A 26,997-nucleotide genomic window follows, 5' to 3' on the forward strand; every position below is an offset into this window, starting at 1 on the left:
TTCATATAAAGAATTACTTTGCATATAATAAATTCAAAGAATGACTCAGGATTTCTTAGTTTTCACAGTCATTTTTAGAAGGATTGGGTTAGTGATAGCAGAATTGAAATTTTCTGAGATGAGCAGAAAATCAACCACAATCAGAATTCTAAAAAAAAAAAAATTCTCCTTAAATAGTTGAATTACTTGAAAGTTCTAGGTCAATCAAGGAATCAGGTTGGTTAAATGAAAACTGGTTTAATTATCATCAGCCCCACCAACTTCTCCTTTGTTAACTGTAATTTTCTTGATCATGAAAAGACCACATCTATCTTTACACTATGAAGAAGAGTTTGGAGAGAAGATGGGAGGAACATAACCTGAAGAGAGCTGTTAAATGAACAGGAAGCCCATCACCGGGACACAGATGATCTTTTCCCATCAGGTGACACTTGACTTGCTACCCCTGAGATCTGCTTCACCAGACGTAGTTTGACCAGGTACCACGTTCGCATTATCCAAGCTTCCCAGCAAGTATGAGTTCTCATGCATCATCTTACCAGTGACAGTATCGTTGAGTGGCTTATCCCAGTCAAGGATGACAAATGAGGGACAGCCTTCCACGGTGACCACAGTGAGGTTGGTGGGCGGGTTCTGCGGTGGGCTGGTGGCATTCCCCTCGGTGGCGTCCTCTTTGGGGAACCGTTTGACGGAATCAGTGATGGAACAGGGCCTGTTGTCTGGTTTTTGGATGTATCGCACATGAGGGCCTAAGAGACAAGGATCGGACATTTAGCCTTATTTTAGTTTGTACATATAGAAGGTGGAGGTAACCTCAAATATATTTATCTGTTTGAGGACATCTGGTTTAATGAGAAGATAGATGAAAGCAGTGATGTGCACTGTTCAAGCTTGTGAAGATCTAGAATTCCTGTGTCTGGGATCCATGACGTAGTTGTTGTAGCTGATTTACTTTTTAAAATGGGTTTAACTTATGCTAATATCCAGAAGCAATTTGGTCCTCCTGAGCATGTTTTAAACTAGATGATTTCTGAGGTATTGGAAAATACCCAAGAGGGTATTGCCTTAATAGTGGGGGAATAATTAGCCCTACACGTAACACAGTTCTGGCCCCACCTAATAAATCTTAAAAGCCAGACTCAAAAGGATCAAGTGGTTTCAAGTAATTTAACTGCACCCAGGAAAAAATTCAATAATACCTTAGGAATAAAAAGTGATAAAGGGAAATAATAGAAAAATATTGCCCATAATGAGAAAGATAAATCATTTGAAATCAATCTGAAGCTTGCATGGATGTTAGAGTTATCAGACAAGGACAATAAAACCATTATTGTAGCTATAATCCACACATAGTTAAAAAGTTAACACATGAAAGATATATACATATACATATCTATCTATATATATAGAGAGAGACCCAAATTGTGTGTCTAGATGTGAAAACTAAAATGTGTAAGATACAAAAAACAGGGGGTGATACTAGCACAGATATGGTATTGTAGAAAAATATTATTGAACTTGGAGACACAGCAATAAAAACTTAGCAAAATAAAAGTGGAAAGAAAAAATAAAAATAATGAGCAGAGCATCAGTGAGTTGTGGGACAGCGTCAGACAGTGTAACTTACATGGAATTTTAACATCTGTGTAGAGAACAGGGGGTAGAAAAGATATCTCAAGAAGTAATGGCCAAAGATTTTCCAAATTTGATAAAACCTCTAAACCCACAGATCCAAAAGGCTCAAAGAAACCTAAGTACAACAAATATGTAGAAACAACACCAATCACAATCACGTTTCTCAAAACCAGTGAAAAAAAGAAAACTTTTAAAGGAGAAAAGACACATGATCTATAGTACAACCAAGGGAAGGATTATGGCAGATGTCTCATTGGAAAGGAGGCAAGTGAGAGGCATTGGGGCAGCATATTTAAATACTGCGAAAAAAAACCTTATCATCTGGAATTCTTTAGTGAAAATATCCTTTTTTTTTTGTAAAGTAGAACACCTTTTACAAATACAAAAGCTAACAGAATTCAAACCACCAGACCCACCCTACAAGGAAGGCTAAAGAATGTTCAGGCAGAAGGAAAATGATGCCAGATGGAAATATGGATCCACACAAAGGGTTAAAGAGCACCAGGTAGGTAAATATGCACAATATTTTTATTATTTCTTTCTAAAAGGTAATTTACTATTTAAACAGAAATAATATCAATTTAGCATGATATAAAAGTAAAATGTATAACAATGATAGGAGGAGAGAAAAGTTGCTACACTAATGTAAGGTTCTTACACTATTTGTGAAGTTGTAGAATATCACTAGAAGGTAGATTGTGGTAAATTAAAATTATATACTATAAACCCTAAAGCAATAATAAAATCATTACAGCTAGTAAGAAAACTAAAGAGAGAAAAGAGAATCATAAAAAGCATAAAACTCAATCTTCAGAAATAAACCCATGTTTATATTTCAATTAATCTGTGACAAAGGGGGTAAGAAATGGGAATTATATAGAATTTATATAACATCAAAACACATAAATAATCCAATTAAAAATGGACACAGTACCTGAACAGATACTGTTCCAAAGGAAGACATGTAACTGGCCAATAGACACATGAAAAGATGCTCAACAACAGTAATCATCAGGGAAATGCAAATCTAAACTACAATAAGATACTGCCTCGTACCTGTCAGGATGGCTAGAGACAAGAAAACAAGAAATAACAAGTGTTGACAAGAAATGTGGATAAAACTCTTGTGTGCTGCTGGTAGGAATATAAACTTGTGTAGCCAGTGTGCAAAACAGTAGAGTTTCCTCAAAAAATTAAAAATAGAAATACTGTATAATCCAGTTTCCACTAATAGGTATTTGCCCAAAGAAAATGAAGATACTAATTTGAAAAGATATATTTACCCCTATGTTTATTGCAGTACTCTTTGCAATAGCTAAGATTATAGAAACAACCCAAGTGTCCAGTGAGAGATGAATGTATAAAAAATGCTGTGTGTACACACACACACACACGCACACACACGAAAACTCCTCAGCCATAAAAAAGAATGCAATCTTGCTATCTGCAACAACACAGATGTACCTAGAGGGTATAATGCTAAGTGAAATAAGTCAGACTGAGAAAGACAAGTACTGTATGATTTCACTTATATGTAGAATCTAAAAAAAAAAATCCACACAAATGAACCAACAGAAAGCAGAAAGAGATCCATAAATATAGGAAGACAAACAGATGGTTGCCAGAGGGGAGGGTGGACGGCAAAATGCGTGAAGGGGAGTGAGGCAAAGAGGCTTCCAGTTATGGAATGAATAAGTTATGGGAATAAAAGGTTCAGCATAGGGGACAGAGTCAATGGTATTATAGTAGTGTTGTGTGGTGACAGACGGTAGCTACACTTGTGGTGAACATAATATAATGTATGGAGAAGTTGAGTTACTATGCTGTACAACTGAAACTAATGTAATATTGTGTGTCTAATATATCTCAACAACAACAACAAAATAATCTAAAAGATGGTTGAAAAAGAATAAAAGAGGGAACAAAGGATAAACGGGACAAATAGCAAGAGAAGATAGATTTAAACCTAACCTTGTCATTGGTTATGTTAGATATAAGGTTCTAAACACCCAAAATAAAGTAATTAAGATTAAATGAGGCCATGAGGGTGGTATCCTAATCCATTGTGACTGATATCCTTTTAAGAGGAAGAGACACTGGGGTCATGACTGGAACAGCATGGAAGCATTTCGTGTGTGTCTCTCATCCCTGAAATGAAGCCAGATCAACACTAACCCATCTTGCGCACATAGACAACTGATCTGAGGATTAACCCAGCAACCTGCACAACCTGAACCACAGGACTCAGCAGGTACGCAATGTGGAGACGTGAGCTGGGGGAGAGAGAAGCCATGGAGTTCAGGGAGCTGTTTTTGCTTGCATAGAGAGGACAGAGATGAAGGGAGAGTATGGGAAAAGCACCCCACCCCCGGCCCCCAAAAGCAGCTAGAGAGAAAAAGGAAGAGTGGAAATAGCTTCAAGGGACTGAACAAAAAAGGGAGAAAGGAGAGGTTAGTTTAAATTCCATTAAGACTCTATACAGGGGGAGCGGAGAATCTGAAACTCCACAGCTAGATACCTGGTGGTGCTCTGGTGGGAAGGGTGAATCTCCAGGAGCAGAGAGCAAGGTCTGAGGGGTCCTCGGCCACATGGAGAGTGGCAGTTCCCCTGCTTGGAAGACATTTGGTAGAGTCTGTGCAGCCTCCCCATAGGCAAAGGTCTCAGTGGACCCCAGAGAACAATTACATTCGCTGGTGTTGAAAAAAGGATATTAAGAGTGAAGCATGGTGCCAGATGTGGGCTGTGATTTACCATAATCCCTGAAATGCTACTGCTACATGATCTCGTGAGCTTTTTGGGGGGCAGGTTGGCACCAAGCTGCAGTCTCTGGGCATCAGCAGCAGTGCTGTCTCATAAAGGTTCCTGGGGGTGGGATGGCACCTGGCCATTGCTTAGCGAGAGCCTCCCCCAGAGGGTCTGAGTGGGTCAAAGCTGCAGTCCCTCAGAAGTGAGGGGTTGGAAATCACAGCCCCATCTGAGATAAAACTCAGGGAGGAATTGCTGCTTGGCAGCCTGATGGCTTGGTCACACACAGTGTAGAAGCAGAATCTGGAGACAAAGGAGGGATGTGCGATTGCCTGTGGAGGAGAGGACAGAGTTCTGATACTACAGACTGGGTAGCTGGGTGATGCCATTTTCACCCCTCCCGAGTGAATACAGGATTACGTGCACCACAACAACCTACCCCAGGAAGCTAAGCAGCACCATCTAGTGGAGAACAGAGTTGTTACACCAAACCCTACTCAACTGATCTAACTGCACTGGAGGAACACATCTTTCCATCTGCTTAGTTTACAGACTATAAAGTACATCAAGTTTGACATCTAGGGGATGTAATTTCAATTGGATTTCATTCTGTTCACTGGCCCATCTATTCAATTTTTTTTCCTTTTCTTGTTCTTGAATATGGAAAGAGAAAAATTTATTTTTATTTTCCATTTTTATTAAAAAGATTTTCAATTTTTTCTACTATAGTTTTTACTTTTTTTAGTTTTTAAAATTCTACTTCACTTTAATCATTTCATTTTTTTCTATTGCATTGGATTCATTTTTTCAAATTTTCAAATGTTTTCCTTATTTTTTCTTCTTTCCCTTTTTTCTTTAATCTATCAAGCTTGTTTCAACAACCAGACCAAAACATACCTAGGATCTAACATCCTTTATTTGATTATTTTTGTGTTTTTAATTGTTTACATATTTTTTACATTATTACTTTTCTTCTTTCAAAATGATGAAACGAAGGAATTCACCCCAAAAGAAAGAATAGCCAGGGACATAATCAACAAAGATACAAGAAAGAAGTCTGTACAACAATTTAGAATCAAAATAATAAGAATAGTAACTGGGGTCAAAAATAGATTAGAATCCCTTTCTGTGGAGATAAAATTAAAAGCTAGTCAGGACGAAATTAAAAATGCTAGAATTGAGCTGCAGTCTCAAATGGGACCGTGGTGGCAAGGATGGATGAAGCAGAGCAGTGAATCGGTGATAGAGAGGACAAACTTAGGGAGGCTAATGAAGCAGAGAAAAAGAGGAAGACTAAGGCAAAAGAGCACAATATAAGAATTAGAAAGTTTAGTGACTCATTAAGGAATAACATCAGAACCATATGGGTCGCAGAAGATGAAGAGAGGGAAAACAGTGTAGAAAATTTATCTGACCAAATCATAGTGGAAAACTTTCCTAACCTGGGGAAGGACACAGATATCAAAACCCAGGAAGCACAGGGGACTCCCATTAGATTCAACAAAAACCGACCATCAACAAGGCATACCATAGTCAAAGTTATAAAATACTCAGGTAAGGAAAGAATCATGAAAGCAGCCAGGGGAAAAAAGTCCTTAACCTACAAGGGAAGACAGATTAGGTTCACAGCAGACTTATCCACAGAAACTTGGCAGGGTAGTAAGGAGTGGCAGGATATATTCAGTATGCTGAATCAGAAAAATATACAGCCAAGAATTCTTTATCCAGAAAGATTGTCATTCAAAAATAGGAGAGATAAAAAGTTTCCCAAAAAATTAAAGGACCACTAAAGTAGCCCTGCAAGAAACTTTAAGGGGTGCTCTCTTGGGGGAGAAAAGACTAAAAAAACCCCAAAAAACAAAACAAAACAAAAACCCTAAAAGACCAAAAACAGCAAAGACTAGAAAGGACCAGAGACCACCACCAGAAACTCCAACTCTACAGGCAACATACTGCCAATAAATTAATATCTTTCAGTACTCACTATAAACATCAATGGTCTAAATGCTCCAATCAAAAGACATAGGGTAACAGTATGGACAAGAAAACAAGATCCATCATATGCTGTTTACAAGAGACCCAGTGCCACCTTCAGATTTAAAATAAGGGGATGGAGAACCATCAGTCATGCTAATGGTCACCAAAAGAAAGTCAGAGTAGCCATACTTATATCAGACAAACTGGATTTTAAAATAAAGACTGTAACAAATGATGAAGAAGGGCATTATGTCATAATTAAGGGGGCCATCCACCAAGAAGATTTAACAATTGTAAACATTTATGCTCCAAATGTGGAAGAACCCAAGTATATAAATCAATCACAAACCTAAAGAAATTCATTGATAATAATACCATAATATTAGGGGACTTCAACACCCCATATATAGTAATGGACAGATCATCTAAACAGAAAGTCAACAAAGAAACAATGGTTTTGAATGACACCTGGACCAGATGGACTTAATAGATATACTCAGAACATTTCATCCTAAAGCAGCAGAATGCACATTCTTCTCCAGTGCACATGGAACATTCTCCAGAACAGATCACATACTGGAACACAAATCAGCCATCAACAAGTACAAAAAGGTCTAGATCATACCGTGCATATTTTCAGACCACAATGCTATGAAACTCAAAATCAACCACAAGAAAAAATTTGGAAAGAAAACAAGTACTTGGAGACTAAAGAACATCCTACTAAAGAATGAACGGGCTAACCAAGAATTTAAAGAGGAAAGTAAAAAGTACATGGAAGGCAATGAAAATGATAACACCACAGCCCAAAACCTCTTGGACTCAGCAAAGGTGGTTATAAGTGGAAAGTATATAACAATCCAGGCCTTCCTAAAGAAGGAATAAAGGTCTCAGATATACAACCTAACTTTAAAGAACTGGAAAAATGAATATCAAATAAAACCTCAAACTGGCAGAAGATAGGAGATAATAAAGATTAGAGCAGAAATCAATGCTATTGAAGCCAAAAAAAACCCAACCAACCAACCAAAAAACCCAGTAGAAGATATCAATGAAACCAGGAGCTGGTTCTTTGAATTAGCATGATTGATAAACCCCTAGCCAGCTTGATCAAAAAGAAAAACTAGAGAGGAAAGGGCCCAAATAAATAAAATCAAAAATGAAAGAGGAGAGATCACAACTGACACTGCATAAATGCAAATAATAAAAGAATATTATAAGCAATTATATGCCAAAAAAATGGGCAATCTGGAAGAAATGGATAAATTCCTAGAAACATATAAACTACCAAAACTGAACAGGAAGAAACAGAATTTTTGAACATACTCATAACCAGCAAATAAATTGAATTAGTAATCAAATATCTCCCCCCAAAACAAGAGTCCAGGGCCAGATGGCTTTCCAGGGGAATTCTACAAAACTTTTGAAGAAGAGTTAACACCTATTGTTTTGAAGCTGTTCCAAAAAAATAGAAATGGAAGGAAACCTCCCAAACTCATTCTATGAAGCCAACATTACCTTGATTCCAAAACCAAAGACCGAACTAAAAAGTAGAACTACAGACCAATTTCCCTGATGCATATGGATGCAAAAATCCTCAACAAGATACTGGCCAACCAGATATAAAAATTCATCAAAAGAGTTATTCACCACAACCAAGTGGGATTTATATATGGGATGCAGAGCTGGTTCAATATCCACAAAACAATCATGTGATACATCACATCAATAAAAGAAAGGACAAGAACCACATGACCCTCTCAATAGATGCAGAGAAACAATTTGACAAAAATACAGCATCCTTTCTTGATAAAAACTCTCAAGAAAGTAGGCATAGAAGGATCATACCTCAAGATCATAGAGTCATATATGAAAGACCACTGCTAATATCATCCTCAATGGTGAAAAACTGAGAGCTTTCCCTCTAAGGTCAGGAACACAACAGGGATTTCCATTCTCACCATTGTTATTTAACATAGTATTGGAAGTCTTAGCCTCAACCATCAGACAGCACAAAAGAATAAATGGCATCCAAATCATCCAGGAGGAAGTCAAACTTTCACTCTTCGCAGATGATATGATACTCTATATAGAAAACCCAAAAGATTCCACCAAAAAACTGCTAGAACTGATCCATGAATTCAGCAAAGTCACAGGATATAAAATCAATGCACAGAAATCAGTTGCATTACTATTACTGATAAGGAAGCAACAGAAAGAGAAATCAAGGAATCGATCCCATTTACAATTGCACCAAAAAACATAAAATAGCTAGGAATAAACCTAACCAAAGAGATGAAAAATCTATACACTGAAAACTATAGAAATCTTATGAAATAAACTGAAGAAGACACACACCAAAAGAAAAATATTCCATGCTCCTGAATTGGTAGAACAAACATTGTTAAACTTTGATACTATCCAAAGCAATCTACATATTCAATGAAATCCCTATCAAAATAACACCAGTCTTCTTCACAGAGCTGGAACAGACAATCTTAAAATTTGTATAGAACCAGAAAAGACCCTGGGTAGCCAGAGCAGTCTTGAAAAAGAAAACCAAAGCTGGAGGCATCACACTTCCAGACTTCAAGATGTATTACAAAACTTTAATCATCAGGACAGTATGGTACTGGGACAAAAATGGACACTCAGATCAATGGAACAGACTAGAGAACCCAGAAACAGACCCACAAACATATGGCCAACTACTCTGACAGAGCAGGAAAGAATATCCAATGGAATAAAAACAGTCTCTTCAGCAAATGGTGCTGAGAAAATTGGACTGAGGCATGCAGAGAAATGAACCTGAACCATATTCTTACACCATACACAAATGTAAGACAGGAAGCCCTCAAAATCCTAGAGGAGAAAGCAGGCAAAAATCTCTTTGACCTCGGCTGCAGCAACGTCTTACTCAATACATCTCTGTAGGCAAGGGAAGCAAAAGCAAAAATGAACTATTGAGAGCCCTTCAAAATAAAAAGCTTCTGCACAGTGAAGGAGTCAATCAGCTAAACTAAAAGGCAACCAACGAAAAAGGAGAAGATATTTGCAAATGACATATCACACAAAGTGTTAGAATCCTAAATCTATAAAAAATGTATCAAACTCAACACCCAAAAACCAAATAACCCAGTAAAGAAATGGGCAAAAGACATGAATAGAATCTTTTCCAGAGATGACATCCAGATGGCTAACACCACACACAAAAAATGCTCAAGATCACTCATCAGGGGAATACAAATCAAAACCACAATGAGATATCACCTCACACCTGTCAGAATGGCCAACATTAGCAACTCAGGCAACAACAGATGTTGGCAAGGATGCAGAGAAAGAGGATCTCTTTTGCCCTGCTGGTGAGAATGCAAACTGATGCAGCCACTCTGGAAAACAGTATGGAGGTTCCTCAAATAATTAAAAATAGAACTACCCTAGAAAATGTACTACTATGTATTTATCCAAGGGATACAGGTGTGCTGTTTCGAAGGGGCACATGAACCCCAATGTTTATAGCAGTTCTATCAACAATAGCCAAAGTATGGAAAGAGCCCAAATATCCATCAACTGATAAATGGATAAAGAAGATGTGGTATCTATATACAATGGAGTATTATTTGGCAATCAAAAAAAAAATGAAACCTTACCATTTGCAACTATGTAGATGGAACTGGAGGGTATTATGCTAAACAAAATTAGAGAAAGACAAATATCATATAAGTCAATTCATATGATATGAATTTAAGATACAAAGCAGATGAACATAAAGGAAGGGAAGCAAACAATATAAAAACAAGGAGAGTGACAAAACATAAGAGACTTAAATATAGATAATGAACAGGGTTTTTGGAGGTGTTGTGGAAGGAGGGATAAGCTAAATAGGTTAGGGACATTAAGGGATGTATTCCTGAAATCATTGTTGCACTACATATGCTAACTAATTTGCATGTAAATTTAAAAATAAATAAATTAATGAATTAAAAAAGAGAGGAAGAGATACCAAATATGTGTGCGTTCAGAGGACAGGACATAGGAGTACATAGTGAGATGGTGGCCATCTGCAATCCAAGGAAAGTGGCTTCGAAAGAACCCAAATCTGATGATACCTTGATTTCAGACTTCTGGCTTCCAGAACTTAAGTTTTTGGAAAATAAAAAAATAAGTTTCTGTTGTTTAAGCCACTACCACTGTGGCATTTTGTTATGACAACCCTAGCAAACGAATACAACATTCCTCTTTTGGAGAGCAGAATACATATTCTTTTCCAGTACACAAAGAACATATACCAAGATAGATCATATCCTGGCCATAAAAAAGTCTCAGTAAATTTAAAAGGATTTAGGTATCTGACAGAGCATGTGACAACAATGGAGATACATTAGACGCCAGTAACAGAATAATCTCTAGAAAATCTCAAAATATTTAGAAATTAAATTACATACATCTAAATAATCAATGAGTCGAAGAACAAATCAAAAGATAAATTTAAAAGAATTTTGAACAGAGTAAAAATGAATATACAACATATCAAAAACTGCTTAAATAATATCTAAGGGGAAATTTGTAGCACTAAATGCCATACTAAAGAAGAGAGGTTCCACATCAGTGAGCACATATTCCACATTAAGGAATTAGAGAGCAAATCAAACTATATTAAGTAGAAGAAAAAAATAAAGAGCAGGGTAAACAGACAAAATTAATGAAACAAAAAGTTGACTTTTTCAGAAGATCAAAAAAAATTAATTAACCCACAGCAAGATTGATTTGGCAAAAGAGAAAAAAAGACAGACATTATCAGTAACAGGAATGAAATAGGTGACGTCACCACTGATTCTACAATTACTAAAATCACAATATGAGAATAATAAGAACTTTATGCCAGTAAAATTGACAACTTAGATGAACTTATAACTTGAAAGAACTAATAACTTAGAAGACCAATAACTTGAAAGACAAAAATTACTGAAACTCACTAGGAAAGAAAAAGTGCTCTGGATAGCTCTACACCCATTAAAGAAAGTGAATTATACATAAAATCTTTCCAACAAAGAGAATATGAGGCTCAGATGGTTTCAATGATAACTACTACTAAACATTTAGGGAAGAACCAATACCAATTCCAAATTTTTCCAGGAAAGTGAAGAGGAGAGTTTAGGATTATTTTGAGACTCAAACTTGACTTATTACAAAAAAAGAAAACTACAGACCACTATCTTTCACTGAATACATTCTCAACAAAATTTTAGCAAATGAAATCCAGCAATATAATAAAATGAGAATGCATTATGACCAAGTGGAGTTTGTGCCTGGAATGCAAAGTTAAAAATTCAAAAGCAATCACTTCATTATATTAAGCTAATAAAGAAAAACATATAATCATCTTCATAAAGACAGAAAACCCACTGGACACGATCTAGCACTCATTTCTGATAACAGTTACCATCAAAGTAGACACAGAAGGGAATTTTCTCAACACAATAAAAGCCTACACGGTGACATCATACTTAACACATTCAGGTGAGAGGCTGTTTGGCTTTTTCCATAAGATCAGGGATAAGAACAGGATGTCCATCCCCTCTACATCTATTCAGTATTTTACTGGAGGTTCTTGCCAGTACAGTAAGGCAAGAAGAAGGGCACCCAAGTTAAAGGAAGAAGTAAAACTCCACTCTCCTATGACATGATTCTATATGTAGAAAATCTAATGGATCTACATAATAGCTACTAAATGAGTTTCTCAAAGTTACAGGATATAAGATCACTGTATAAAAGTCAATTTCTCTATATAGTAGTAGTGAACAATTGGAAACTGAAATAAAAAATACTATCTTAATGGTTTTCTGTACACTGCCATTTAAATAACATTGGTGAGGGAAGTTTAACACCAAAATAAAATATGACATAAACATGAAATGCCATGTTCATAGATAGGGAGACTTAATGGTGTAAACCTGTCAATTTTTCCCAACTCATCAATAGACTCAATTCAATTTGAATACAAATATAACCAGACTATTCTTAGACATTGATAAGCTGACTCTAAAATTCATATGGAATACAGAGGACCCAGGGTCACCAATACAAATACCACCACCACAGTTACACAAACAGCGTCACACTGATGTAAACACAGATAAACAGATCAATGGGACAGAGACTAGAGAGCACAGAAAGAGTTCTACAAATATATGTACAATTCATTTTTGAGAAAGGAACAGTTGAAATTAAGTGGAAAGAATAGTTTTTTCAACAAATGATGCTGAAACAATTTTATATCCATAAGAAAAAAGAAAAAAACAAATTTGTACTCACACCTTGTATCATATACAAAATATGATATAATATGGATCATAGACCTAAATGTAAAAGTAGTAAACTGCTAGAAGAAAAAAGCAGAGAAACTTCTAGAAGGGAATAGAGGTCTTTATGACCTCCAATTGGCCAATTATTTCTTAAGTGCAACACCAAAAATATACATATACAAAACCAAATTAATAAACTATGATTTATTAAAATTTAAAAAGAGAAGCTACACACTGGGGAAAAAATATTTGTAAAGCATGTATCTGAAAACGGTATTCTACCCACAAAACAAAGACTCTCAAAACTCAACAATAAGAAAATAAGCAAGGTCATACAAAAAGGACAAAAATTGAACAGACACAACAAAATGATGGGAAATAAGCACATGAGAAGATGCTTAGTAATTAGAGATATACAAAGTAAAATCAATCCAAAGCTACTGCACACCTATTACAATGCCTAAAATTAAAAAGACTGACCATCCTAAGTGTTGGCAAAGATGTAGAGGAATTGCAACTCTCATATACTGTTGACAGATAGATTAACAGTACAACTACTGTGGAAAACAGTTTGGTCATTTCTTAAAATGTTAGAAGTACACTTATATGATCTAGCCATTGCTCTTGTACACATTCATCTAAAAGAAATGAAAGCATATATCCATATAAACACCTGTACATAAGTGGTCATGGCAACTTTATTGTAATACAAGAAAATTAGAAAAAATCCTAAAGTCATGAATAGGTTTAATAAATAATTATATACATCCATTCAACAGAATACAAGTTAGGATTAAAAAAATGAACTGTTGGTACATGTTGCAACATGGAAAAGTCTCAACATAATTATGCCGAGTCAAAGAAGCCAGACAAAAAGTTAATATTGTATCTTTTCTTGTATATACAAATCCAAAAAATGTATACATATTTTTAGTAAGGCAGATCTGTAATTATCTAGGAACTAGAGATTTCATGGGAGGAGTGAGACAGAGGAATTATAAAAGTACATTGGAAAGTTTTGGAAGTGGTACATGTATTTATTATCTTGATTGTGATGAGGATTTCATGGGTGTATACATATGTTAAAATTTATCATTTTGTACTTCAGAAAAAAATATTACAAAAGGAAATATTGAGCAGTGTATCATATTATAGCTTTCTTAATGTTCAAAAATATTATCTATTCCCATGGAAAGAGTATACTTCCTCACTCGATTTGAGCTTGGATATGTAACTTTTTTTGGCCAATGAATATTGGCAGGTGTAAAACATGGAGGAGCTTAAAAGGCTGTATTTCAACTCCCTACTCTCTACTTGTGAGAGTGGCTTCTGGTGAGCTGGTTTTTCCTCCTGGGCACCAGAAGGAAAAAATGTGGAGCAGATCTGAGCCCGAGTCATAGGAAACCCAGCTGTACCTGATGCTGGAGGCAGAACCATCCAGTAACGCATAGCCTAGATCAGCTGAACCTCAGGTGACTTGTAGACACATGAGAAATAAATCCTTATTAGAACATGCTACTAAGATTTTGCAGTTATTACACAGCAAAAGCCAACTGAGATTTGAAGCCAATCAAACATACCTTTGAATCTGGGCTTCCCAAGATGATCAGTTTCTCTAGTTGGACTTGAGCTAAAGTCAGTTATATTACCTGAGAATATAAGATAATAAACAATTTTAGCAAAATATAAAAAATCTTTTCAATGCAAAGTATTGAAGATTATAAATATTTACTAATGCCTCCCAGTCAAACGCTTGCAATTTTTATTTCCTTTATTATTATTACACATATTATCCACAATAAAAGGCTTTTAATTATATCCTGCTGCAGGTGTTCTAGATATACTAAATAATGATTTAAAGATTAAAGTAGCTAATACTCACTAATAAACTAAGATGCATATGATTAATAATGACCTCTGACTTAGTAAGAAGCATTGGGTAATCTGGATCTTTCCAGGAAGACTTTTCTAAAAATCTTGGGTTCTTTATTCTATATCTGTACAGTGAAGGATCATATTCTACCTCATTACATTAAACATAAGTATAATTTCAAATATTAAAAAGACATATTAATCAAAAAGTTGAATAAATTAGATAACCCAGAACTGAGACTCTTTTCCCCCTAATTTGAAATCTTTTAGTACTTCATAGTTAAGCACCCAGTGGGAAGTGACTGACATACTAACCAAGATCTTCTCCTGAGGCAGGAGCGGTTGGTTGCTTTTCATCTGTCTTTATTCTCTCTGAGGGAGCTTCAGTAGGCCTGAATGTGGCCCTCAGGGGTGGAGAAGTTACTCGGCCTGATGAAATGATTCCTGTAATGTAGAGCCAAAGTAGTCAGGCTTTATAGGAGCACTGCCAACTTGCTCATTTATTTATTCCATAAACATGCATTCAGCACTTACCATATGGCTTAGCACTCTATGTGCAGGGCTTGGAGGAAAAAACAAAACCTGTGTCCTTTATCGAAACAGACATGTGTGTCAAATATATTGAAGCATTATAGATACTGTGAAAGAAGTGGATAAGATTACAGGGAAAGTAAGCGGAGGGAAATTTTCCCATAATGCCTATGGGAAAAGATGAAGGGTGGGTAAGGAATGTTTTTACAGAGGTTGTGTCAGTAAAGAAGAGCAGTAATCAGGAGGTAGGTATGCGAGTTCTATTCTAGGCCGAGGTTGCAGGAAGAGCCATGTCAAGGAAGCATGGACCTACCTGGTGTGTTTAATTTGAAGGGGTGAGAGCCAGGAGTCCTTGGGGTACAGTGAGAGCTGGCTGTGGAGTGGCAGGAAGGCCAAGTCATGAAGGGCCTTCCATACCATGGATTTGGAAACTGTCTTTTTAGGTGACAAGGACCCCTAAAAGATTTTCAGTAGGAAAGTAATGAGATCAGATGAGAAAAGGATGAATGGTCGGGTTGCAATGCTGGTGGCTGAGAGGGAAGTTAAGAGACTAAAGCAGTTGCAGTAGGCAAGGACAGAGCAGGTGAGCTACATAAGGAGCCATGAGATTAGATGGAAGGTGTTTTACATGAAAGAGGTCAAGAAGACAGAATGACTTGACCTGGAGAGTAACCAGCAGACATGGGTCATGGCTGGACAAGAAGAAAAACGATGCTTAATGTAACATCTGAGATTCTGGCTTAGTTGCCAGAATAGTGCCACTTGAGATACTATAGTGTCTCCTCCACTCTGAAAAGACTAATTCGTATCCCAAAAGAAACCATCCCAAAGTTCAGGCAAGTCTGGGTATTTAGAGAGGAGGCTGGAGAGGATTTTATAATCCTTCTCGGAAAAGGACTCATTCCTATCTCAACCAAGGGACAGTCAAGGGTTATAAGGCTGACGCAAAGACCATGGCTCATCATGGAACCATGAATGAGTGACTCAGATGGGCAGCTGCTCCAGTTCCTGCAGATTCAGGCCTTCGGTGCCGGTGGGAGTGGGCCACAAGGCGAGGGTGAGAGAAAACCAAGAGAAGTTGCAGTGCATCCCACAGGAGCTTCTGAGTGGGCAGAGCCAGTAGGAAATGCTGACACAGCACTGTCACCCTGGCAAGGAAGGCAAAACTCAAAGGCCTCAGTAGATCTGGAGATAGGGGACAAGTGGCAGGTGCCACCTGGTAGTCTAAGACTGTGCTCACAGGCACATGGGAGAGAGGTCTTGTGTTCAGAAGACTCCAGAACATATAGTTGATGTCCTGAATTCAGGACACGTTTTTTTGTTGTTGATCAGGTCAAATCTGTACAATTGCCTTTTGTGTTTTGTTCCTCAGTGGAGCCATTCCCCAAATTTCAGTTAGAGGTAGACAGCAAGAGTGGGGGGCGGGGGAGAGTAGAGTTACTCTTAGAATATGTTTTTTGTTATTTTCAGGATGGGCTGGCTGTACCAAAGTTACAGTTACTGATGGGACTGAACAAGGGTTTTATATGACTGGAACCAAGGCCATGAAGCTATAACTGAAGACACATTGCCCTGTACAGGAGTTCTGCTGAGTGGCGGTCCATAGAGGACACTGAGGCAGCACTCTCCTGATGTGACTCATCCAGTCTGACTTCAAGCCCACTGGATTTCAAGTCATAGCTGCCCCAGGTTACAATTAATGAGGAAATCCTGGTCTCCTCATTGGGTTCATGTTCCTGGGCTGTGCCTCAGTAAGGCACCAAAAGTGGATCAGAGTCTGATTTCCTAAGAGCTTACTGTGTACGTGGTACATTATAGAAGCTTCTCACCCCCCACACCTTCCTTCCATCCTATGAAAAGTGACATCCATTCCTTTTCACATTAAGCCTGATCACCTTCATCTTCCACAGCCATCCTTAACACTTTTATCTTGCTTCCACCTACAAAATATTTAAGAAGTAGAGATGGTGTGAGAGGAAGGAAAGATGGTTTGCTTGTAGGTCCAGTGGAAGAGCCCTTAAGAGAAATGGGCTCAAACTGGGTCAATTTTCACTGATTCTTAACTTAATTAACTTATTTTCTTATTACACATCCTCTGTGTGCCAAGCACTGGATTTGGTTCTGGGAATTCAGAGAAAATGTACCAAGGACTCTGTCACCCCAGGGCTCCTAGACTAGCAGGGGAAGACCAGTATGCAAACACACAAATCTAAGCCAATATGTTCTCTGCTCTGACATAGGTATGTGTCAAGAACAGCCAGAACACAGAAGCAATGTTACTGCTAAAGTGACTTTGAGGCACTAGAGAAAACTTATTCAAGAAAAGGATGAAGTATTAGTTTCCCAGGTGACTGGGAGGCGTCATTCCATGGAAGGCGACAACACATGTCAATGTGTGGTTTGATTTCTATAGTATATTCCTGCCTTGTTGCACAGGCTAGAGAGGCTGGTGTCTTAGCCCTCAATCTCTCCCCTGGTTCCATAATATGGTGGTCAGCGTGAAGGCTGGTAAACAGGGGAGCTTTCTGTGAGATGTATAGGATTTTATTTCAAGAGACAATGATAAGCAGATGACAGGATGTCACATTTATTATTATCCCTGGTAGGAAACATACAATAGATCATCCCAAATAATCCACTTGCTGCAAGGCCTGAGTGACAGTTTGTCTCACAACAGTGAAAAAGCAAACTGGCCTAGATGCACAGGGATGGTTTATGTGATCTCACCCACTCTTCAAAGCTGTAATTTACAGTGTCCAGTTTTTGGAGCCAACACAGGTAGGTGTCACACGCACCACGAACTTGTCCATCGCCTGAACTAGCACACCAAGAAGGGTTTGTGGTTGTCTGGTAAAACTAAAACCATGGAGGGAGAAGGCATATGACTGACATACCTGCACTTCCGGGCTTTCCGGTGACATTATTTGGTGGTAAAGGTTTTCTTCGTGGGGGCACAGGTCTAGGTGGCAAGGGTGGGCGGCGGGTACCTGGGATTGGGGCTAAGAATTTACAGTACAGATAAGGCTGCATGAGGATTCACTGCATAAACACGTCAGGTTTAAAAAAAAATACTACATTTGGTGGGCATCTGGGTGGCTCAGTTGGTTAAGTGTCCGACTTGGTTTTGGCTCAGGTCCTGATCTCATAGTTGATTAGTTTGAGTCCTGCATCGGGCTCTGTCCTGACAGTGCCGAGTCTGCTTGGGATTCTCTGTCTTGCTCTCTGCCCCTCCCCTACTCACTCTGTCTGTCTCTCTCTCTCTCAAAAACAAACAAACATTAAAATAATAGTACATTTGGTAAGTAGCAATTGGATGATAGAGAACAGATGCTAGAGTAAAGGACCTATGAATAATATATTCTGACATTCTTCCAAATTAAAATGAGTAATGTAACCAGGAATAATGAAGTCCATTAATATATGGAAAAATACCCTCTAATTAGGAGTAAAAATATACAGGTCTATCTGCCTTTTGAAACTGTATAAATACAGAGAGTTTACTATCTTTAGCTTCTCATACAGGCTCAACAGTATTTCTGAGCTTTCTTGTCCGCCCCCCACTTCAAGTGCCTTTGATTTACAGACTACAATTTCTTATATCAATTTAGCTTTAAATTGTTAAAGGATAGACTTTCTCCTTTAGTGGAGAAATTTCAAAGATTACAAAAAAGGAGCCTTGAGGGAAGAAGCAACACGCCTGTGCCTGTTGGAGAGCAAGGTCGCTACAAATAGTTGTACGCTGCACAGGGCACCTGGCTAGGGATATGTGAGTGGGAACCAAAGTCGTTTTTTAATGTATGTTTGTTTGTTTATTGAGAGAGAGTGAGAGAGATGGCAAGTGGAGGAGGAGCAGGAAGAGGGAGACAGAGAATCCCAAGCAGGCTTTGCACTGTCAGCACAGAGCCTGATGTGGGGCTTGAACTCACAAACTGTGGGATGATGACCTGAGCTGAAACCAAGAGCATAATGCTTAACTGACTCAGCCACCCAGGTACCTTGGAAGTCAAAGTTTAACACCCACTTCACTCACCCCACTAGGAGCCCTGGTGCAAGCCTGACAGCCCAGAGGAAGTTCTCCTTCAAGGGCAGAGGGAAGAGACACCTTTTTTATAATACACACAAAAGTTATCTTTTTATACTTTGCACAAAGGCTGGCAAGGCTAGAGGTGCCTAGAGCAGTCCACCTTAACCAAAATTTTAAATCTTATAACAAGATTTTATAGCCTAAAATTTCATCTCTTTCACTGCATTATTTATATATATATATATATATAGGTTAAAAACCTTCAAGTAAAATTGACAACCTAGAAAAATGCCCTTTGATTTTAAGTACTTCCTGGGAGACTACCATAAAGCCTGTCAGGTAAAAAGATACAGCAAATTACACAAGAACAAAACTTGAACATGAGGAAAATCCAAACCCACAAAGAATCTTCAGCATTTGTCCATTGTGTCCCCTCTGAACATTATAGAAAGTAGTGATTCTTAAATTAGGACCCCCATTAGAGGTTCTTATTCATATTTAATGTGTATACCGAGCACTGTTCATTCTCCCAAAGGTAACAATTTAGAACATTTCTCTAGTGGTGCCCATGCAGTGTGGGCATAGTGCTTTGGGAGCTGTGAGGATGCTGTTTTTGCTACATTTGCCATTACAGTTACTGCCCAGCAGCAGAGCTAAGGGAGTCAGGACCTTGTTCCTTACCTGGTTTTTTAGTGGAATGGGTAGAGTCCACTGACACATCTTTGCCAGCACCTGATGGCTTTGGTGTTTGCTTGACCCCTACGAGCAGAGATAATGAAATGGAATAAGTAATCAGCAAAAATGTGCTAAATATGTTTTCAAAGGAACTTGGCAGAGTTATCAGTGATAATGTACATTCTAGGCAGAACAGTGGCATTGGTGTTTTTGTGCCCAAACATTTTAATTGGCTTCTCCTGTCTGCATATGGACAATAATCAAAGGCCAATATTCATTAGCTGTAATAATTTCTCTGAAGAGGTAGTGTTTGATTGTAGATTGTGGATTTTTGTCTTAATTTTCTGTGATGTCCACACTGCACTGCCTTCCTGGGTGGTATCGTCTTACCAGGCAGATTTCATCTTTGGTGAGTGGCCACTTTTTGCCAATATTTCTGGGTACATTCTGTGGTTTAAAAAAAAAAAAAGATTTCCTCCAACCCCTCAACACCTCCTGCCCCAAACCTCTTAAAATTCCAATGTGTCTGGATTTAAACTTGGAAAGTTGATTTTAAAAGTATTCTTGGAGAAGCCTTGGCGATCAGGCTGGCTAGGCCACAAATTGAAGCTGTACCTTTGAGACTTGTAAATTAGTCCTGGGCAGACCTAGATCTCCAAACTGCTCTTTGGAAGAAACTGATCCGAAAATTGTTTGGTGTGGTATTTTATTTCCCGAGTCTCTCAAATACAATGTGGTGGTTATTACTCAGTCATTCACCTAAATACTCATGCTTGGAGTTTGCATCTATCCCAAGGAGAGGGAGAGCTGATTAAAGTTTTATTTTTCTAATTATTATGCTTTTATATTATAAAATAATCTTCTCATATGTGGCTGACAGTTATCATTAAGAAAAAACCAGAAATAGACATTATCCATACAAAGCGGCAAGAATTCATACTGGGAGAACCTAACTGTAATTCACATATTAAAAAAAATAAGAATATATTTAATATACTAGTCTGTATATTAGCAAGGACAACCAAAACCTTGTTTTGAGTATTTGTTGTGTTTTATGGACTGTGTAGTGACATTGCACACTTAATCTTGTTTACTGTGCAGGCAGATATATTGATTAAAATACAGGAGAAGTTTAGCTTGCTTGAAATCAGATGATATTATTATGTTACAAGAATAAATTATTAAACCAATACTTTTATTAACATTGTAATAACATCGTAATTAACATTACAACTATTATAATTAACATTAATTTATAAACCCTAGTATTACAAATCCATACTCTCTTTTGCTTGGTTAAGAGATAATATATAAAATCATGGAGAATGTTGGTATAGAGCCATAAATTAAATGTTGCTTATTTATAGTAGGGAGAGAATGTTTTGGGGTCCATGACTATTTGGGGGCTGACCCCACAAGCATGGCAAAAACAAATGGCTCGTTAATCTCCTTGTGCCTGCTCTCAGCAGTAATGGGGTCAGGGAAAGGACTCATTTGTGCATGGTCCAGAGGAATGGAAAATACTTCCATTTGTGTCACTGGGATAACCTAGCTTGGTGAGGTTGATTTACCACTACTTTTTGAGAGTAAAATGTGTTGTGTACTCCAGAGGGCTCTAGGAGCCTAGTGGGTTGTGTGTGCCTTTAGTGACTCTTCACAGAATTTCTCCACATCTTTCTAACCAAAAACCAAAAATGACCTATTTGGATCTAAAGTACCTTCCATATTCATTATGTAATTTGATCTTTACAACACTTCTGTGTGGGAGGTATCACCCAGGTTCCACAGATGAGGAAACCCAAGGCAAGGAAGATTAAGCAGTTCATAGCAAGGAGGTGTTGGGACTCAGACCGACATATGCCCAAGCTCCAAAGCCTAGTGCTTAAGCACTAAGTGGCATGGCACAGGGTACAGTCTTCCTTTTGTCATCGGCTTGCTTCTGTGATTCCTCATAATGACTCAAAGAGACTCTAGCTTCAGAGTCCTATTCACTGCCTGTTGGGTGGCTTGAGACATGGCTACTGCGGGAGGTCTAAATGGCCCCGGCTGGCAAGCATGCGTCATCCAACCATGCCGCTAGTGCGTGGGACTCAGACAATAGCTCAACCTGACTGTGGACAAGTCCTCCAAGTCACAATGGCTAGCAAATTGGAGACATAGGAGAGAATCCAAAATTCTGCAAGAATACTTTATGAACAAGACCAAAGTTACAATTTTCCTGGCTTCTTTTCTAATTAAGGGATAAATCAGCAGACCAGTCATGTTGTGTTACTTTCTGTGTTGGTAGAAGCAGCATCTTACTGTTACGATCCTTAAATGTAAGTACTCAAGTCATTCAACAGCTAATTTGGACTTTCTTCAGCCTTCAGAAATAGATAAAAGTTGGCAGAGTATAAAAACATTGGTAAGAGCCCTGCCAAAGGCGGCCATGAAGCTCAGGGAAAGGGCACTGAACCGGGGTGGGGGGTGGGGTAGGATGACCTCCGGCTCTGGCCGGGCCTGCACTTTGCTGTGGTTTGCGTGTCAGCCAAGCAGCAATGTGAGCACCAGAGCCCAGACACCACTGAACTTTTTACTCTGGATCAGAGAGCAAGTGGAGGCCAGAGGCAGCAGAGAGGCAATGGGAAGACAAAGGAGGAAGCCAGGAAGAGAGAGACTATGGAGAAAGAATTCTCAGGAATTGGCACTTAATCAGCCAGTCTGGCCCAGACTGTGACCTGAATTCTTTTTCCCTCAGGCAGGATTAATCAACATATTTTCTAAAGGGCAGAGTTGGCTCTGGAAGCACCAAGTGGAGCTTCAGCATGAGCCCCCAACTGCCATATGGGAGTTCTCCAAAAATCTCTGGATTTACATAGTTCACCCCTTAGCAATTTATTGTCAAAAGTGAAGTAATGGTTTGCGTATTTTTAACCATGGTAACAAAAACGTTGCACACACACAGTAAACTGAAAATCCATTTCCAAATGTTTTAAACATTATTCCCTGTGACCAAAAAGGGGTGGTATTTATGCGTGATTGGTCTCTGTGCCCGTGTCTCCAAATCTTAGCACCTTGCTAAAAAGCCAGGAGTGATGAGCCAGCAGACTGGAAGGTTTAGCCACAGCCCAGAAAAACACATTCCTCATCTCAGAGGAGTCTGATTTCTGGTTGTCAAGCACACTCAGTGTGGGGGTAGTCAAGTGTGGATTCCTCATTAGGAGGAGAAAGGAGTCTCAGGTTCAGGTATTTAACATATCTGCTAAACCACGTGTGTCAAGGTCGTTTCCAGATTACATTTTGCCTGAAACATAATGGGTCTTCAATAAATGTTGGTTGGATAAAAGAGTATCTGTATAGCTCAGCAACTTCTTTCTACAGGGAGAAAGTTGGAGACTGACCCTTGATAAAAGAAGTTAGCTTACTCTGGGCTGAACATACAGTAAACATTTTCAGTTTTGTGGACCATACTGTCTCTGCCACAGTTGTTCAACTCTACCATTCTGTTAGAAAAGTATGCTGTTTCAACATGGCAGTGAGCCAGATTTGGCTTGCTGGACTGTACAGAGCCAGATCTGTATGATCTGACCTAGTGCATGCTGGTTACATCTCTGCATTCTAGAGCTGAAGTTGGCTATACTTTTTAGAACACATCAGTGAAGTTGAAACACATCTCTGGAAAGCTTGTAGAAGCAGAGTGCTGGGAAAAATAACCTACTTACAACCTCAACCTTTGTAGGCTACTTTGAGACCTTGAGGTAGAAAAATATTTACAAATATAGTTAAGAAATTCATATAAAGCTGGGTAAATATCTTCAATGATGCTATGAAATAAGAAACTTGGCTTTTCTGGGGTTTATCATTGCAAGATTCTTTATAGAGGCCTAAATAATCAAAGGTCTATAGTTTTGAGGCCTCAGAATGTTTCCTTCTTAGTCTTCCAAAGATGTAATCTTAAGTGGCCTAAGACCATGAAAAGCATATCCTATAAATCCTAAACACTTCCTCTATCAAATGATCTTTCTTTTTAATGTAAAATATCTGGGCTGAAAACTCAGGCAAGAAAAACTACAGGAAAATATATGTGACATAGATGAATAATAAATATTCTGGACAAGATGTCAAAGTTGATTAAGAATCAGTTGATGTAGAAATTAAGTCTCATTAAGACTCAACAGAAACTAGAAGTGAATGTGGATGAGATAGTGGGACTGGGATCAGAGAAGAAAATAAACTTAATGTAAATACCTGCATTTCTGGTAAATAAGCAAGAACAAGACTATGCAGAATCAAAGTGAGGGGGACACATGTAAGTCAATAACTTGGAAAGAATAAATTTTAAAACATTCTTTTTCTTACCAATTTTTAAAAACCTTATTCCCTAAGCAAAGAGTCTGATACCTATTAAATTTTCCTTTCAGAATATTCTACATTTCATCTGTGATTTCCAATTTTTATACCATTTTACTTTCCTTTTTGCCTCAATGCACTGCTGAATACCCCACTACTGTTTTCAGCATAAGTGGTGAAAGTAGGAATCCTTGTATTCTTGATGTTTGGAGAAAAACATTCAGACCATCACTATTAAATATGATGTCAATTGTAGGTTTTTCACAGATGCTTTTAATCAGACTGAGAAAATTTTCTATTCCTAGTTTTCTGAAAATTTTCATCATAAATGGATTTTGAATTTTGTCTAATGGTTTTTTGTATTTACTGAAGTGACTGGATGATTTTTCTCCTTTTCTATGTTAATGTGGGAGAATTATACAAATTTCTTTGAATGTTGAGCCAACCTTGCATTCCTGAGGCAAGCATCATTTGGTTGTTATGTGACACTGCAGTAGATTTGGGGATGTATCCCTCCCAGACCACCAATCAAGGCTCTCTCAGCTGAGGCTGATACTGAAGGAACTGAAACAGGGATGCTGTCTGCTGACCTCATTTCCTATAGATGGGCAGCATGTCCTCCTCTGAAAGGGAATCTCAGCAGACAATAGAACATAGAACACGTGCCATGCATTTTTGTTGAGGGGTGGAGGAACAGGGGAAGCAGAAACTGAGCTCAGCTTTGTCTACTTGTGTTCACCAACCCATTTCTACTAGCAACTAACTAATTAAAATGCAGAAGCTCTACTTAAAGATCATCTTTCCACAGTTTAGCTAGATGAGTAATACTACAAAGTTGATTTCATTTACACAAAAGGGGAAGGGATGTCAGTTTGTGTTACAGGGGGCTCTGGGAAAAAAATGATTATATTGCAGATAAACTTATAATGCTGCTTTCTTTCTGAAAGACAATTAGCATTCTCCTAGTGAGAATCAATGCTTGATTACACTGAAGGTTAATGACTTCCATGTTTGATCATAGTACCTGTTCTTTCACTTGCTTTGTTGACACAAATGCTTCTATTTTTACTTAGACATATTCCAGGGAATTGCTTTGACTATTAACAAGGTGGCTTTGTTTAGAGCCAGATTGTTTATGTCAATCTGAGAAACTATGCATTGCCTAAGCCCACAGTTAGGGATAATAAAACAAACAGCTGAGCACAAACAGATTTTGGAAGGCTTTCTTGCTTTTCATGAGTCAGAGATTTATAGTAATTGCCTCATTAATCTAAGGAAAGTGGATTCCTAGAACTTCAGACACTGTAATAACCTAGGACCAAAAAAAAAAAAAAAGACATTTTACAACAAATGTAAGTGATTTTTAGACCAAATATCATTAGGTACTATTTATCTCTCTCTCTCTCTCATTAGGGAATCATCATGGATTAAATTTATATGCACTAAATCAGTTCTAATTTCCATGCTTTTTTATATAAGCAAGTGCATGCTTTGTACTATTAAAAATATTGCAATAGTCCAAGAAAATGATGCAATCCCATATTAGGGAATCTAATAACTATTAATTATCTATTTAATGAGTTGAGTGTTTGATCTTTTATCAGATCATTGTCTTAGTTATCTGTATAATTTCTACTCACCACAAATCTGGCTGGATTAGGGCAATGTCATTTAATTCTTGAATTAAACTGAGTAATTTGGAAACTTTACTATGACTGCTAGCTCCTCTTATTAGAATATCATGTTTCAGATCGCCAACAAATGAAAAAGACAAAAAATTGTAATGGTACTTGTGAAATTACAATCTTAAAAGCCAAGTGATTATAGTTTCAAAGACCAAGCTATATATGGAGAGTGTTTTTGAAATTAGGGAAAACAGCTATATTGATATTTTCACTCAATAATATATATGATACATATTTAATCAGGATCTTTTCAAGAATAAAGAATATATATGGTAGCTAATTTCATGGATTGAGTTTAGAAAAGAAAATAAATGTAAAAAAAATAAGATTTTTTATTTTTGAGAGACAGAGTGAGACAGTATGTGAGTGGGAGAGGGACAGAGAGAGGCGGGGAGATAGAATCTGAAGCAGGCTCCAGGCTCTGAGCTAGCTGTCAGCACAGAGCCCAACACGGGGCTTGAGCCTACAAACCATGAGACCGTGACCTGAGACGAAGTCGGACGCCTAATCCACTGAGCCACCCAGGCATCTCAAAAAATTCTTTTTCAATGTTTTCAGAGACATTGGAAATTTTGATTTTGGAAAGATTTACAATTTCCAATTTCAGTTATATTAAGAACTTCCAAAACTAGTTAAAAAAATTTTTGAAGTGTGAATTCAACAAAAGTATAAATTTTGAATGGAAACATTTATAGTTTAGAGTGGATCAAAAGGAAATAAATTTGTGATTATTACCTGTTCCCATTCCATTCCCTTTGGGTGTCCCACTGGGTTTGAGCCTACTAGGTCTTGTCGTTGTCTTATTCAGAACTACAATAAAATGGGAAATAAAACTTTGCAGTCAAGGAAAACAAAAGTTCCCAGAGAACTTGAAGTCATTTAACTAGGCAATAGAAAACTTGTGGCTTACCACACACTACTGTTCGGAATATGGAAACCACAACTCTGGTTTAAAAATCAGATTTGAATTTGGGAATAGAGACTTGAGTTTGTACTCTGAGGTGATCATTGGACTTGAAGAAATTACTGGCAAGGGAATTTATGTCTAAATGGGAAATCCCTCACTTCATTTATAAGCACTAGATACTTTCCAAAACAGAACTGAAGAAAGATTGAGACTACATACACCCAATGAAAAACCAAACTTGAAGTGTCTTTATGCACCAAGGCATTAGTTCATAACTCATAAATTGGTGGTGGTTCTACAGGAATCCCTAGG

At 37.8% G+C, this 26,997-nt stretch overlaps 1 protein-coding gene across 1 annotated transcript in view; it reads right to left on the reverse strand.

Moving 5' to 3' along the window:
• ABI3BP (ABI family member 3 binding protein) overlaps positions 1-26,997 on the reverse strand; it is a 193,955-nt gene that overhangs the window by 26,334 nt on the left and 140,624 nt on the right. Inside the window, exons 52-57 of the mRNA XM_029938697.1 lie at positions 26,514-26,588; positions 19,771-19,848; positions 17,960-18,064; positions 14,850-14,978; positions 14,243-14,311; positions 540-749 (exon numbers count right to left, since the gene is read on the reverse strand). Coding sequence (XP_029794557.1) covers positions 540-749; positions 14,243-14,311; positions 14,850-14,978; positions 17,960-18,064; positions 19,771-19,848; positions 26,514-26,588 — 666 coding nt within the window. The remainder of the gene's footprint in view (positions 1-539; positions 750-14,242; positions 14,312-14,849; positions 14,979-17,959; positions 18,065-19,770; positions 19,849-26,513; positions 26,589-26,997) is intronic.

The sequence above is a fragment of the Suricata suricatta genome, chromosome 5, assembly GCF_006229205.1.
Source record: "Suricata suricatta isolate VVHF042 chromosome 5, meerkat_22Aug2017_6uvM2_HiC, whole genome shotgun sequence".
Lineage (NCBI taxonomy): Eukaryota > Metazoa > Chordata > Mammalia > Carnivora > Herpestidae > Suricata > Suricata suricatta.